The sequence below is a fragment of the Vicugna pacos genome, chromosome 1, assembly GCF_048564905.1.
Source record: "Vicugna pacos chromosome 1, VicPac4, whole genome shotgun sequence".
In the NCBI taxonomy this organism is placed as follows: domain Eukaryota; kingdom Metazoa; phylum Chordata; class Mammalia; order Artiodactyla; family Camelidae; genus Vicugna; species Vicugna pacos.
In genome coordinates, this window is record NC_132987.1 from 79,323,754 (window position 1) to 79,338,228 (window position 14,475).

The 14,475-nt window shown below is 34.7% G+C and overlaps 1 protein-coding gene across 2 annotated transcripts in view; it reads right to left on the bottom strand.

Annotated features, from left to right (window-relative positions):
* Nucleotides 1–4,478: 4,478 nt before the first annotated feature.
* Nucleotides 4,479–14,475, bottom strand: part of ALCAM (activated leukocyte cell adhesion molecule) — a 184,823-nt gene continuing 174,826 nt past the window's right edge. For both annotated transcript variants that reach the window (XM_031672187.2, XM_006208026.4), the window contains one exon: nt 4,479–4,591. In XM_031672187.2, the coding sequence (XP_031528047.1) occupies nt 4,504–4,591 (88 nt within the window). In that variant the 3' untranslated portion in view covers nt 4,479–4,503. The remainder of the gene's footprint in view (nt 4,592–14,475) is intronic.

Genomic DNA, 14,475 nt, shown 5'->3' on the forward strand with positions numbered 1-14,475 from the left:
AATATTTAATACTCTTTATAACTACTAAGGATCAAATGAGATAATGTATGATGACCCTAGGACACAGAATGGGCTCTAAATATTAATTACTTTCACTAACGCACATGGCTGGCTTTCCCTTATTTTGGAGGGGAAGGATTTCTAGGTGCACGGCTAGGTGATTCCCAGTGGTGCCATGAGTGGTGTGTTAATGGTGGAAGCGAAGAAACAGCAGGGTGTTCTCCTAATCAGCCCCGAGGACAGCCGCACGGGACACCCGCAGTGAGCAGGGCGCTGTCGCTGCAGACGGAGACACACACGCTATGGAAATCATCACTGGTGAAATCAAGGACTAGCTGAAGTGGGCCCGCCTGACGTAACAGGAGGCATGGATAACTTTATTTTGCTACATTCCCACTCCAGAGAGATGGAGAGCCACAGGGAGTTTTCCAGTCTTTCATAAATAAAACTACTTTCCATACATGAACATCCTAGTGTAGAGAAGAGGCAGACAGCTATGAGAGATATGTGAAGACATATTTCAGTTTTATTATCTTTTAGGCATAGACGGGTATGTTAATCCATTTCCACATACAATTCCTGTAACCACAGATAGGGAGTGAACATTGAGCTGGCAAAATCTGTCTCCTGTTAAGGAGTTTAGTTGGAGAGATGAAACCTCAGAAGCTGAGGACTGTGCATTGTCTTCCTTCCCAGCCTGGCCATGACCGCCGTTACACACATGAACTTTCCTTCTTATCCAGGCATTGATTCCCTGTGACAATGTTGTCTCCTTTCCCCTGGCAAACTTTCTGCTTTCAGTCCAGACTTCAGAGTTTCCTATGTTCCGCTCTCTAGGTTCTGACAGCTGTTTTTGGATTTAGTTAACCACAGTAGTCAGGAAATAGTTATAGTATAAACCTTTCTTTCTATTGTCACATTGCTTCTTTCTGCAAATTTATCTTAGGAGTTAGAGTTAGACTTTGAATCTTTGATCTCTCATACCAAAAAAAAAAAAAGAAAAAATATATTTATATGGAAGTAATTTCATTTTAGTGTTCATGGTTTATTGTGGAAAGCAGGTGTTTAAAAATTTTAGAATTTCTTTAACAAAATTCTAAAGATAAAAGAAAAAAAATCACAGTATTTACAGAGATAACAGAATGGCTTAGCCATGCAAAACAAACAACTTTGGTTTTTCCCCTTTCACTTTGGTTTAAATATTGATCAAGATTCAATTTTTTTCCTGCCAAATAAAACTTCAATAAATCAAAGTTTAGAGGCAAAATAACATATTTTCTTTTTTCCCCATAATTTTTTTTACAGCATCAAGACTAATAGAATATTTTATGTATTTAATTGATACCAATACACTACAGGAAGCTTTTATTAAGCTGAGTCACTATTGCCCAGACAGCAAATGGTTTACAAATGTACAATAACGCGTATTTCTAAATAATGCAGAAGTGGCAAGGTATTTATTTCCTAATCTTCATCTGACTTTAATCTTCAGTTTATTTTTCATTGCCTTCATAATTTCTTATTCCATCAATCTAAAAAAAAACAAACACCAGTTTTCCCTTTCCTCCCAAAGAACACAGTTTTATACCTGGAAATCTGATGTTCTTTTTTTTTTTTCAATAAAGTTATGTAAACCTTGGGACAAAAATGACTGTGCAGTGTTCTCCCAGAAACCAGGCTTCTGCTTGAAAGAGCAAAGTTTAAAAGTCTAGTCACAAGTAGCTCTTGGCCCGTATCCAGTCTACCTCAAAAGTCTCCATTTATACTACCACCCTAAAAAGTTCCTCAAGCATAAAACATGTTTATAAAGTTACAAATTTGAATGTAACTAAAGATACATAGACATTTTATTATTACACTTTCATGTACTGCTTGATAAATTATATACCAGTTAAAAACACTAAATTATCTCAAGGTGCATTCAATATCTGTAGCGTAGTTAACAAAAACACACACGAAAAAAATATATATTCTATATTCTGTGGAAAATAACACAGCTTTGATAATGATCACTGTTAAAAATCTCCAATTCTGACTGATATCTTTTTTTTTTAAAGGAAATAGGTATAATTTTAAGGCAGTGGATAACCCAAAGGATTTAATATCAATTTTCAATTACAGTGATTCACATTGTGATCTATGAATATGGAAATGTTACCCATGATTTTTCCAAACTGTCTCTCACACATTGATTTGCTTTTTTTTTTATTTTGACAGAAAATAATTTACTCTAAAGGTGTCTCTAAAGGTAAACGCTACCCAAATTCTGTTAGGTTTTTTTCAGAGTAGGTAAAATTGTGAGTTTGGGAGTACCATTATTATGTGTGTGTCCATATGTGTGTGTGGTTTACTTCTGAGAGTCAGCTGGTGGCACACACACAGCAGTGGCTTACCTGGTGCAGGCCAATCTGACCCTCTGGCGCCTCTTCCCCTGTGATAAAAATCACAGCTTTTGCTTCAGGCAATGTGCGTCCCCAATCTTCACAAGCTGCCACCTTTGGGATTTAGGTGCTTGTGAAAAAGTTTGGGGGCATTACTGATAGCAATCAGAATCAGAAATGTACCTGCTCAGATTACCCATATAAACAATTGAAATAAAAACAGTACATTATACATCAGATTAACAGCAACTCCCAGAACAAAGCTTACAGTGTATAAAAATAGCTACGTAAAAAATTTACAGAAAAGGCAAACCAAAAAGAAATTCTCAGTGCAGACATTTACAGAAAAAAAAATTAAACCAACACAACATATGAACTATTATCATGGCTGCCAAAACTTCTTGTCATTGTTTGTAATTTCATTTCATTATTTCACTTGAGATAATTCTCTAAAATCCTGTGACAGCTTGGTAGAATGAACTGCTTAATACTTGAACCACGAGTTGCTGTCAATGTCTTTGTATATGTCTTAAATACAATCCACGTTCATGCTTCAATTGGTCTATATAGTTTTTTTCTCTGAAATGATGAGAAAACATACTTCAGGTAAGTTACTACGGCAGTCATTTCACAATCAACATATACTGTGTACTAAAAGTGATACTTCATAAGAACTTTGTATAAAACCCCATCGTCCCTGAACCCAACTGTAATCCCAGGTACGAGGGCAGCTCTCCTACAAATAATTTTTTTGAATTGTTGAGAATCTTTATTTTTGTGAAAATTGCTTAATTCTTACGGGGATTATAAGATTTTTCAGGAAAATATTTCATTTTATCTTTTTTCAGGTGAAAAAAATTCACTTATCACTTCAAGTACACTCTATTTTGTGGACTTTGTCTTCAAGCTCAGTTTCTTCTTTGAGAATTTATCTAATTTTGAGGAAAATGGAAGGTAAACTCTATGTTTACAAAGGATTGAGGAATGAATCCTAGAGAAGCAGAAGTGAAAATCAGGAGAAATGCTGTACATTTGTCCTCCAGTGGAAGGCAGTGTGTGGCAAGGGATTCAGTTCTCAGTCCTTCCACCCAATTACTTTGAGATCTGGTTTTCAGATTTTAAAAATGTCTTATTTCAATTATTCTATTTTTCTTTCCTATGCACATCCTTCTAATAGCAACTTTTTCCCTTGCCCCCAGTCTCCTCTATGGGATTAACTTAGGTGACTCACTCAGATTGTAATGTGGTTTATTTATAATCAACCAAAATTTTACTGTGGCTGTTGGGGATTTTTACATATATGAGTAAACTACAGTAATAGTTATTCTCAAGGACACACAAAATAATTTGTCCAAATGACTTCTCTGTTTGACTGGTTCAAGAGAACATAAATAAAAATAAAAAGCTCGAATAGCAAGTGGCAATATGATGGAAACATTGCCTCTTTTGGAGAGTATCTTAAAAACCACACTCATCTAGCTATTGTATATAGATATGTGCAATATAAGGATGTGTATATATTGTGTTGATGAATACATTATACACACATACATATATAATATAGGTACTATCTGGAAAAGTGTGTGTGTGTCTAGACACACACAAATTTGTTTATGTTGTCATTAAAATTATTTGGGAGGTGGCTGTATAAATACACTGACACTTTTAAGTGTATTACATCTGTGGATTAGAATTTTCGTATTTTAAAATTATTCTCATAATTGCTATTTAAAATTAACAAAGTATTAGAATCGGCTCTCATCTAACCAAAATATCAACTTACAAAATTAAGCTTCTTTGCACTCAGCGAAATTTTTGGCATTAGACTACAAGGTTCTCACTGAATGTTACAATCTCAAAATTGATTTAGGTTATTCTGAGGGTAATGATTTTTTTCAGAGGATGGGGAGACTGTTGAGATGCCATTCTTCTCAGAATACCTTTCTGAGTAACCGAAGTTTCTTTCTGAAACACTCTTTTCCTGTTTTGAAACCTGCAATTATAAAGCATCTGAATGCAAGGCTTTATCTTTCACCTGCTAGGATGTTTCATACTTTCCTGGGAATTATTTCTATCAACCTCCAACAGCCTACCCACCTGGACAAGTGGGACAGTTTCTCTCTTAGGCTTCTGTTTTGTGATTGTTTTCTTCTAATTTTTTGTTTTCTTCCAGATTACCAAGGTCCTTGTTTACATGTTTTGATGCAGTCCTACAAGAGAATTAAACAAACATCATGTTGACATTTACAAATTTATCTTTCCTTATTTTTAATTTTAGGGTTCACATTAATGTATCTTTGAAAAGCCAATGTTTTACACCTAATACAGGCAAGCCCGTAGGGCAAACAGTTCCACATCTGTGAGCCTTGATCAGTAACAGAACACATTCCACTGAAATTACCTTGGTCATGGGGTTGCATTAAATATATGCTAAGAGAAAAGGAAGTCAATTACTTTGAACACAGACTCTGCATACTTAGCTGCATCATGTTTTTCGCTGGGTTGTTTTTCTCTCTACCCTCTGGGAAGTAATTATCATTTGATACTCAAAATTTTCATTCTGGGCAAAAACGTTCTGCAAACATTTTCTGCAGAAATTTCATTAGGGTCTTGCCTTCTCTGTATTCCCTATTACGCATCCACGTTGAGCCAATGTCCTGTATCTTTGTTTATGGATTCTGTTTTATCAAATACATTGAAAGCAAGCTTGAAAAGAGACCTGAGTTATGACAGAACATTGACAGCAGAAGCTAAGGCAGCTCTAATGTGGTGGTTCTCAAATCGTGGTCCCAGATCAGCAGTGTCAGCCCCCGCCGGGAACTTGTCAGAAGTGCAAATTCTGAGGGCCCACAACAGAACTTTGTAAACAGAAACTCGGGACAGGGCCTGCGACCTATGATAAGACCTCCTGGTGGTTTGCTGCACGTAAAGTTGAGAACCACTGCTCTAGTGGCTTCCAGGTTACACACGACTACCAGGTTCTCTCTTTTGAGAGCTGAAATCAGGCTTTCTTAAACACACTGCTAAATTCCTTGGCTTTGTGACCACTCAGGAGAAATCATAACTGTATTTCCAAGAGTTTACCACTTCCTTCCTTCTTCCCTCCTTCCCTTCCTTCCTTCCTTCCTTCCCAACTCTCTCCCTGTTATAAGCACATCAGGGGAACCACAGTGATAGGGTACGTCAAATTATTATTGCTATATAATTCAAAGTAATACTTCTATTTTAAAAAATCCTGTAATACCAGCTGTGTCTCTTGGTTAAGGAAGCTTAGGGTAAGAAACTCCATTTTTTCCCTAAAACTATTTCTGTGCTTTAAATAGAATTCCTTAACTCATTTGCTAAGAATCACAACTTAATAGTGTGATCGTGTTAATAATGTGGGTGTTAGTAGTGTGATAGTGTGAACAGTGTGTAATAGTGTATGATATATGTCCTAGTAAGATAAAGACATATGGCCCTTTCATACTGGGACATTCATTATATTTAGCCTAAGTTTAATTTAATTTGTGACTTAAAAATTGTTAATTTAACTTAAACTACAGCCTTATAAATCTATTCATAAGCAGGAGAGCAACCTTAAACCCTGCCAGTACGACTGAGTTCTATAAAATGTGATGGCATTTTACAAGAGAGACATTAAAAATGTAAATAAGGCCATGCTGTAAGTTTGAGTCTATGCCTTGTGCTATATCATATTATTACATAAATATTTTTCTATATTTTCCAGGCAAAGGAAAGAATAATATAGATACCCTCTCCTACTCTCTCTCTCTCTCTATATATATATAAAGATATATGTGCCATCTTCATTATATATATCACATTAACATACATGTATATATGTATATCATGGATCTCTTGAGGTCTAGTCTCTTTTGCTAATAAGTTACTTAATTAGTAACTATATAAAATCTTAGTAACCTCCATAATTTCCATACAACATAATGTACCTAACAGAGTACAATTCAGTGAATTTTCAAAAACTGGATGCATGAGTGTAACTAGTACCCAGCTCAAGAAACAGAACAGTTGCAGACGCAAAATCCCCCAATGTACTCCTTTCCAGTCACTACTAACTCCCCAAAGGTTACCACAGTCCTCGTTTCTCACAGAATGGTTTTACCTGCTTTTACAGTCTGTATACAAATGGAATCATACCACACCTATTCATTTCTGTCTGCCTCTCATTTAAACTGAACTTTTTGTTTGTGACATTCATGTATAATGTTGCATGCAGCTGTAGGTTGTTTATTCTTATTGCTGTATAGCTTATTGTGTGAATACATCATGGCTTTTTAATTTTACTGGTGATGGGCAATCTTGCTCTTTAAGTCTTTCTGAGACTTTACTTAACATAAGTTAGATCTTTCGTGTGTCCCACATGTCTCTTACGCTCTTATGTGTCTTATCTATTTTTTTTCCTCTCTGTGCTCCAACCTGGGTGTTTTCTATTGATCTGTATCCCAGTTTACTTCTCTTGTGTTTTGCTGTGGCCAACCTGCATTTAAATTCATCCACCAGAGATTTATCTTTTAATATCATTATTTTTCAGGTCTAAAACGTAAATTTGATTTTTAAATATTTTAAAGTACATTTCAGTTTTCTATTCCACTCATCTTTTTTGGCCATCTTTTCTTCCACTTTCAAAATATTATTTATAGTCATTTTAATATCCTTGTCTGTTAACTACAGTACCCAAATAATGCATGGGTCTGCTTGTGCACTTTTCCTCTTGATTATTGATCTTATTTTCTGGACTCTTTGCATATCCAGTCCTTTTTATTTTACATGACACCATATATAAAATAACTATAGAGACTTCACACAATGTTACTTTCCACCAGATAAGGTCCCTTCTTTCGCTTGTTAAGCAGGCAGGTGAACAGATAGGATGACTTCAGTCCAATTAGTATTTGATCTAGGTTGAGGCTCAGCTGCAGTTTTAGTAAGACTCAGTCTACAACTGGTTTGTCTGTACTCCTAAGACACAGTCTCCTTAAGCTTCTGATTGAGATTCTGGCATGTCTCACTGTCTGCAGACCTTAAATACAGAAAGATCCAGCTCTTCCCTTCAGAGAGGCTCCACCCGGATCTCCAGCCATCTATCCTATGACACTTCAAGAGATGGCCAATCTCTTCAGTCTCCTTGACTTGAGTAAAAGGATCATGTTTCATTTATATTTTACCCATAGCACATAATACATTGTCTGAATATGGTAGGCATCCAAAAGATATTTCTTTAACTGAACTGAACTAACTGACCTTAATACAGTTCATATCTATTTCCTTTTACTGTTTCTTATGATATTGGTGTCCACCAATATGAAGTCCACACTGGCCCAGCTGCTTTTTTACAGATAGGTAAAATAGAAAGAATACATTGAAATGATAGAGATTGAGTGATGTCTTACTCCAAGTTTTTCAGATAAAACTGCACAAAATTATACATATAAACATGTACCTTGAATATCCTAATGCATACCAATAACTACAATTTCTATAAATCAGTAAGATACTGTAGCAATCAAGGAAAGACACGTGATTCTCAAAATCTTTTCTCTTATCTCCTCTCTTTTATTCTCTTGCCTTTTCTCACCCTCCTTCATTCCTTTTGTCTTTACTTTTCCCTTCACTCTCTCTCTCTCTTATTCTTTCATTCTTCCAAACTCACTTCATTAAATACTACTTTTTTCCTCTAAAGTGAAAATTTCAACTTGTTTGGAGCCACTAGAGAGAGTGACAGATAAAAGAGCCAATGTTGTAGATGCATATATAAAAATAAATTAGAATAAATTTCACAATGTAATAAATTAATTTTGCAATTGCGGTTTTTTCAACCTACTTTGACCTGAATGAGAAGAAGAAAGTTATATTAAGTTTGAGGACGTAATGATTTCACAACTTGGAAATAATGCCTGTACTATAAGAAGTTCTTGTACTAGTAGTGACTAAAAAAAAAAAAAACCCACTTGTGTTTTGTTAATCCTTACAATTGTAACAGTTATAAACTCTCAGAATAATACAGAATAACCTATATGACTGTACTTGAGAATAACAAAAAGAAAGCAGAAACTGAAGGGAATTTGACCCTTATACTGGGTGAGCTCAACTTTTGCAGAGATTTTCCTTTGATGACACTTCCCAGTTGGAGAGCCATAGGCTAACTAGTACAAAATTCTGGAAATCAAGGGGGAAAAAATCTCAAAAAGGAGAGGGGTAAAGAATGACGAGGACCCTGAATTTGTGTGTAAATTACAGTAAAATCCTTGGATGATCCCTAAGCTGCCCATATGTGGAAGAAATTTCACATAGCCCAGACAAAAGCACAGCTGGAAAGCTTAAAACTTGACATAGATTTTAGCTGTTACCCACACAAAGGAGACAGAGTTTGGAGTTGAACCTCACCAAGCCAGAAATTCTTGGCAATCATATCAGTGTTTCTACTGAAATCCCAGAAAAGCCAAGACTATGTGTCAAGACTCAGAATTCACCCTAAGACAGATGTGAAATATGAAATATAAAAGTAACCGTCACAAGATCAAGGAAATCAGCCAGTAATCTAAGTGTCTGCCAGGAAAAACAATCCATATACTTTAGTCTATATAATAGAAATTAGAATTTCTACAACATATCATCAAAAACTAGTATTAATAAAAAAATTATCATATATATAAAGAACAAAAACTGTAATACAAAGTCCAGAGAATGTCCTCGGATAACAGAGACTTTGGAAATAGCAGGTAAGAACTTTAAATCAATAATTACATCACATGTTCAATAAAGAAAGATATGGTAACAATGAGAGAACAGATAGAATTCTCAGCACCAAAAATGTAAACAAAAGTAATTCTGTAACTTGAAACTACAATATTGCAAACTAACAATTCACTAAATTGTCTTAACAATAGATGGAGGTGGTAGAATAAGCCTTGAACTTAAGGACAAAAAATATAAATTATACATTCTGAAAAAGAGAGAGAAAAATGATACGAAAAAAAGAAGTAGATCCTCAGTGATGTGTGGGACAATTTTGAGCAGTCTAACAAATGTGTAATTGGAGTCCTAGTGAGAGAAGCAAAAGAGAATTGGGGCAGAGACTAAATTTGAACAATGAAAAATATTCTTAGACTTGTTGATGTTCATTAACTTGCAGATCCAAAATGGTCTGCAACCCCCAAGCAGAAATGATAAAGAGAAAAACACATCTATGTACATTGTACATACACTAATCAAAAGCAAATATAAAAAGAAAAACTTGAAAGTAGCCATAGAAAATTTGTTCAGAGGAACAACAACATGAAAAACAGCTGAGGTCTCATCAAGAAGAAATGTATAACAAAGTCAATTAAACACCTTTCAAGGGCTGGGAAAAAAATTCTCTCGAATCAGAATTTTATATCTAGTAAAAATACCTTTTAACCAAAGGCAAAAACAAAGACATATTGAATTGAATAAAAGAAAACTGGGAGGAATTATCACTCGGAGACCTGTGCTAAAAGAAGTATTAAAGTTCTTTGGTTGAAAGGAAATAACACTAGATGGGAACTCAGATGTACAAGAAAGGATGAATACAGATTGTATGTGTGTATGTGTGTGTATATATATATATACATACATATGTATATGTATATATACTAAAATATAAAATACTATTAAATTTTTTTACAAAGACAACCGTTTAATACGACATATACAGCATTATGTATGAGACCCTTGAAAAATTACACTTTCATTTAACTTCCTACAGCATTTTTGCTCTTGTTGTCAAATCCATCACAACTGTGTATATTATAGCCTTCACACTACAAATATATGGAAGAGGATACATAAAATTATAAAGTTTCAGGAGCTTTAGATTATTACATGAGTAGATTGTTATAAATTAAAAGTTCCTATGGTAACCCCTAAAGCAAGCACAATAAAAGAATACAAAGATGCACAGTTAAAAGGCCAGCAGAGAAATTAAAATGTAGTACTAGAACTTATCTGAGTAGCCTAAAAGAAAGCAGGAAAGGAGGAACAGAGGACAAGAGGAAAACAAATAGGAGAGCTGGTGGTCTTGGATGTAACTATATCATAATTAAGTCACATGTAACTTAGCTAAATCCACCAATTGAAAGGTAGAGATTGTCAGCCTGTAATTAGCAATCAAGACTCAACTATATGCTCTATACCAGGGGTTAACATTTTCCCCTGAAAGGTCCAGCTAGTAAATATTTCAGGCTTGCAGGCCACATTGTTTTGTTCCAACTCTTCTGGCACTGCAGCATAAAACAGCACAAGTAACATGTAAAGAAATAGGCATGGCTGCTCTACCACAAAACTTGATTTACAAAATTAAGCATCAGCCTGGGAGTCAGAGTTTGATCAGCCTCACTGTACCTGAGATGCACTTTAAATATAAAGAGACAATTGAAAATAAAAGGCTAGAAAAAAATATGTATGAAAACAGCATGTGAAAGCAGTATGGCTATATTAACATCAGGCAACGTAAAATTCAACACAAGGACTATTACAACCATAAGGAGAGACATGTCATAATTATAATAGATTCAGTATACAAGAAAGTCATAACAATTATAAGTGTATGTTCCCAACGAAAGCATAAAGCAAAAACTGACAGAATTACAGGGAGAAATAGCCAAACATACAATCACAGAGAATTTAACAGACCTTCCTCAGTAGCTGATGAACGGACTACAATTCAGTATGCATGATCATGGCGAAGTGCCCAGTACCGGGCTAGCTCGAGTCCTGGAAGTGTATGCTTGTAACTTTCTCACATTATATGTGAAGTGATTTCATATAATTTGAAAAAAATATGTAAGAATTGTGTAAGAAAAGTTGTAAACAAACTATCTTCTACCTTAACTAATATACAGCTGTAGAACACTGTACCCACCAACCACCAGATAATTTTTTTTCAAGTGCCTAAGTAGCATGCACCAGGAAATAATGTGCCTGCACACTAGGCCAAAACAGTGACTCTCAACGCATTTTAAAAGACCAAAAGCCTACAGAGTAGGTTGTCTTAACAAAACAGAATTAAATGAGAAATGTTTGGAAAGAAATAAAGTTCTAGTTACATGATTCTAAAGAAGAAACCACAATGGGAATATAAAAATATTTTTGACTGAATAAATATGAAAATACAACATACTGAAATTTGTGGAATGCAGTTAATCCACTGCTGAGGGTGAAATTCAAAGTTGAAATGCTTGTTTATAAAAGAAGAAAGGCTAACATCAGTAATGTAAATTTTTACTTTACTTCATGAAATTCGAGAAACAACCACCTAAACTCTAAATAACTAGAAGTAATAAAATAGTAATGATAAGAGCAAAAATAGTTAAAATTGAAAATAAGCACTAGAAATAGAAACAAAGCTAAGAGTTAGTTATTTGAAATTATCAAGAAAATTGATAACTCCCTAAAAAGACTGAACACAATACGCAATAAAGGAACAAAGCACAAATTAATAATATCAGAAAATGAAGAAGTGTTATCACAGAACCCACAGGCAAAAAAGGAGAAGGGAATTCTATGGATAGCTTATTCATTTTGCAAAAATGTCAATAACTTGAATGAATATATCACATTATTTTAATCCATTCTCTTGTCTTTGGACACTTGGCTGGTTTCCAGTTTGGGCTGTTGCGAATAATATAGCTAAAATCAACATTCTTATACAAGCGTTTTTGTGGGCCTGTTTTCGTTCTCTTGGGAAAATACCTAGAAATGGAATTTCTAGGCCATAGGGTAGATATTTGTTCATGAGAAGTTGCCAGCTTTTCCAAAGCTGTTAGTAATGTGATATATTCTAACAATGGAACACTACTTAGCAATTCTAAACAATTAAATCATTATAGGGAAGTTTCAGGGGTGATGGGTTGCTCTGTATTGTGATTGGAGTAATGGTTACAAGTGTGTATACATCTATCAAAAAGATTTAACTGCAAGTTTCATCTTAATGTAAAAACATTATAATAATGATCTTCTCTTAATACATTTGAAAAGTTTGTATCTTACATATATTTTATTGAATATGTTTGACATACATTTTGTAAATTTAAGGTATACAACGTATTACTTTGATACATGTATATATTGTAATATGATTATAATTTTTAAAAATCACTTCTGTTTTACAGCTTATATACTATCTCTTAGTATAGAAAATGTATTTGGTTTAAGTAATCTTTTGTCATTTCTGTGTTACAAAGTTGTCCAATGTTATTCTGAAACATAATAAATCAGTCAAAAAGTTAAAAAAAAAAACATTATATAGAGAAAAGCTAAAGCATGATCTTCGTGGCCAGGGATTGAAAGAACCAGGCAAAAGTTACAATGAGAAACTGGATACCATTTCCATTTCCAACTCTATTTACTTTCTAGGTGGATTTTGTACCTGTCTAGGGATGAAGAGTAGTTTCTGTGATTTCATTAAATTGAATCAAGTAAAAGAAGGAGGGGTTGGAAGGAAGGGAGTGACTAGAATTATCTGCAAGGTAGTTGTGGTATCGAGGGCAAATCACAGGATCTTTTAGCACATCTATACAGGTAAAATCAGGCTAAAAAAAAATCACTGCTCACAGTCTGCTATTACAATAAAGGGTTTGTTAAGGGCAACATGAAACGTATTTATAGAATATGCTTTTATAAGAAGAGTTGAGTAATTTCAAACTGATTATTTTTCTTATTTTAAAATTTACAAACAAAAAAATCTTCCTTCTTTTCTTAATGCCACTCTCCAAAACAGTAACTGCTAACACATCTATAATGCCTTCATGTGGCAGGCACTGCTCTAAGCCCTGGATAGATATTAAATTGTTTTAACCTTAGGAAATCTCTATTCTACCTCGAGACTAATAAACTTGCTTGAGGTCACACAGCTAGTAAACAGCAAAGCCAGGATTCAAATTCCAGCAGTCTGGCTCCAGCATCCATGCATTAAGTTAAACAGTTATACAAATGAGCTAAATGTTAACTGCTGTGAAATGTACTATATAAAAATAAACATAGTGTTGTTGCTGAGGGAGGGGGTATTCACTGAGTATATGTGTATAAGATTTACATGAACTTTTAATTAATTTGTGCATTTTTGTTACTTAGAGTCTGCTCTCCTTAGCAAGGAAAAGCCTTTAAAAATTATTCTGATTACTTTTGGGCTCAGTTTTGAAACTGATATAGTAAATATGTATATAATTTTATGGATGTCTCTTTTTAATTTTTGGAAATTTCAGAGATTTGAAAGAATACATTGGTTAAAAATCCATCTACTACTGGAAGAGAACAAAAATTTATTTTTAATCATTCTCTTTAGCAATATTTTCAGTCAATATTTTTTCAGTTGATTGACTTGAGGGGCAAGGTTAAGACATTTATAAAGAATGAGTGCTTGGGTTGAAATACAAATCATTAGTTATAGGTCTTAAAAATACTCTTCATCGGTCAGCTTTTTCATGCCTTTAAAATGAGGTAAACTTTAAATAATAGAATCACAGTAAAGTGACGCTGGAAGAAGCTCTAGAGGCAGCCTTCTAGTCTAATCCGTGAGGCAGAGAGGAGAGTCTTGACCTTGGGGTCAGTGAGTCTGGGTTCTCATCCTCATTTGTCAAGTCTGAGCTGCAAGACCTTGGACAAATCCCTCCTCTTAAGATGCTTGCTCATCTGCAAATAGGGGACAATAGGGAGTACTCACAGGGCTGGTGTGAGGATAAATGTGCAGTAAACGTGAAAGGCCCCGGCAGGCAACAGGGACTCCCGAACCTGAAAGCGACTCACAGACTGCTGCCCGAGCCACATGGCTACTGAGTGGACGAAGGGAGTCAGTCCTAGTTCTTAACTCCTCTTTTGTGTTTTTTCGATAAGTTCGGTGCCTATAAAGGGTTCAAACTGATTTTAAATAACTTTTTAGAAGATTTTTTAACTTTGGTTGTGAGATTTTCCCCAATGCTATAAACTTATTTCAAGATCTCCTTGAAAGGAGGTGGGGCACTAATCCAGCGGTGTCTCCTAAGTGTTCCTTTATTTTAACACTTCGAAGTTGCTAGGAGATGTGATGGAGGTGTTACTAATGCTACAGCAGAAA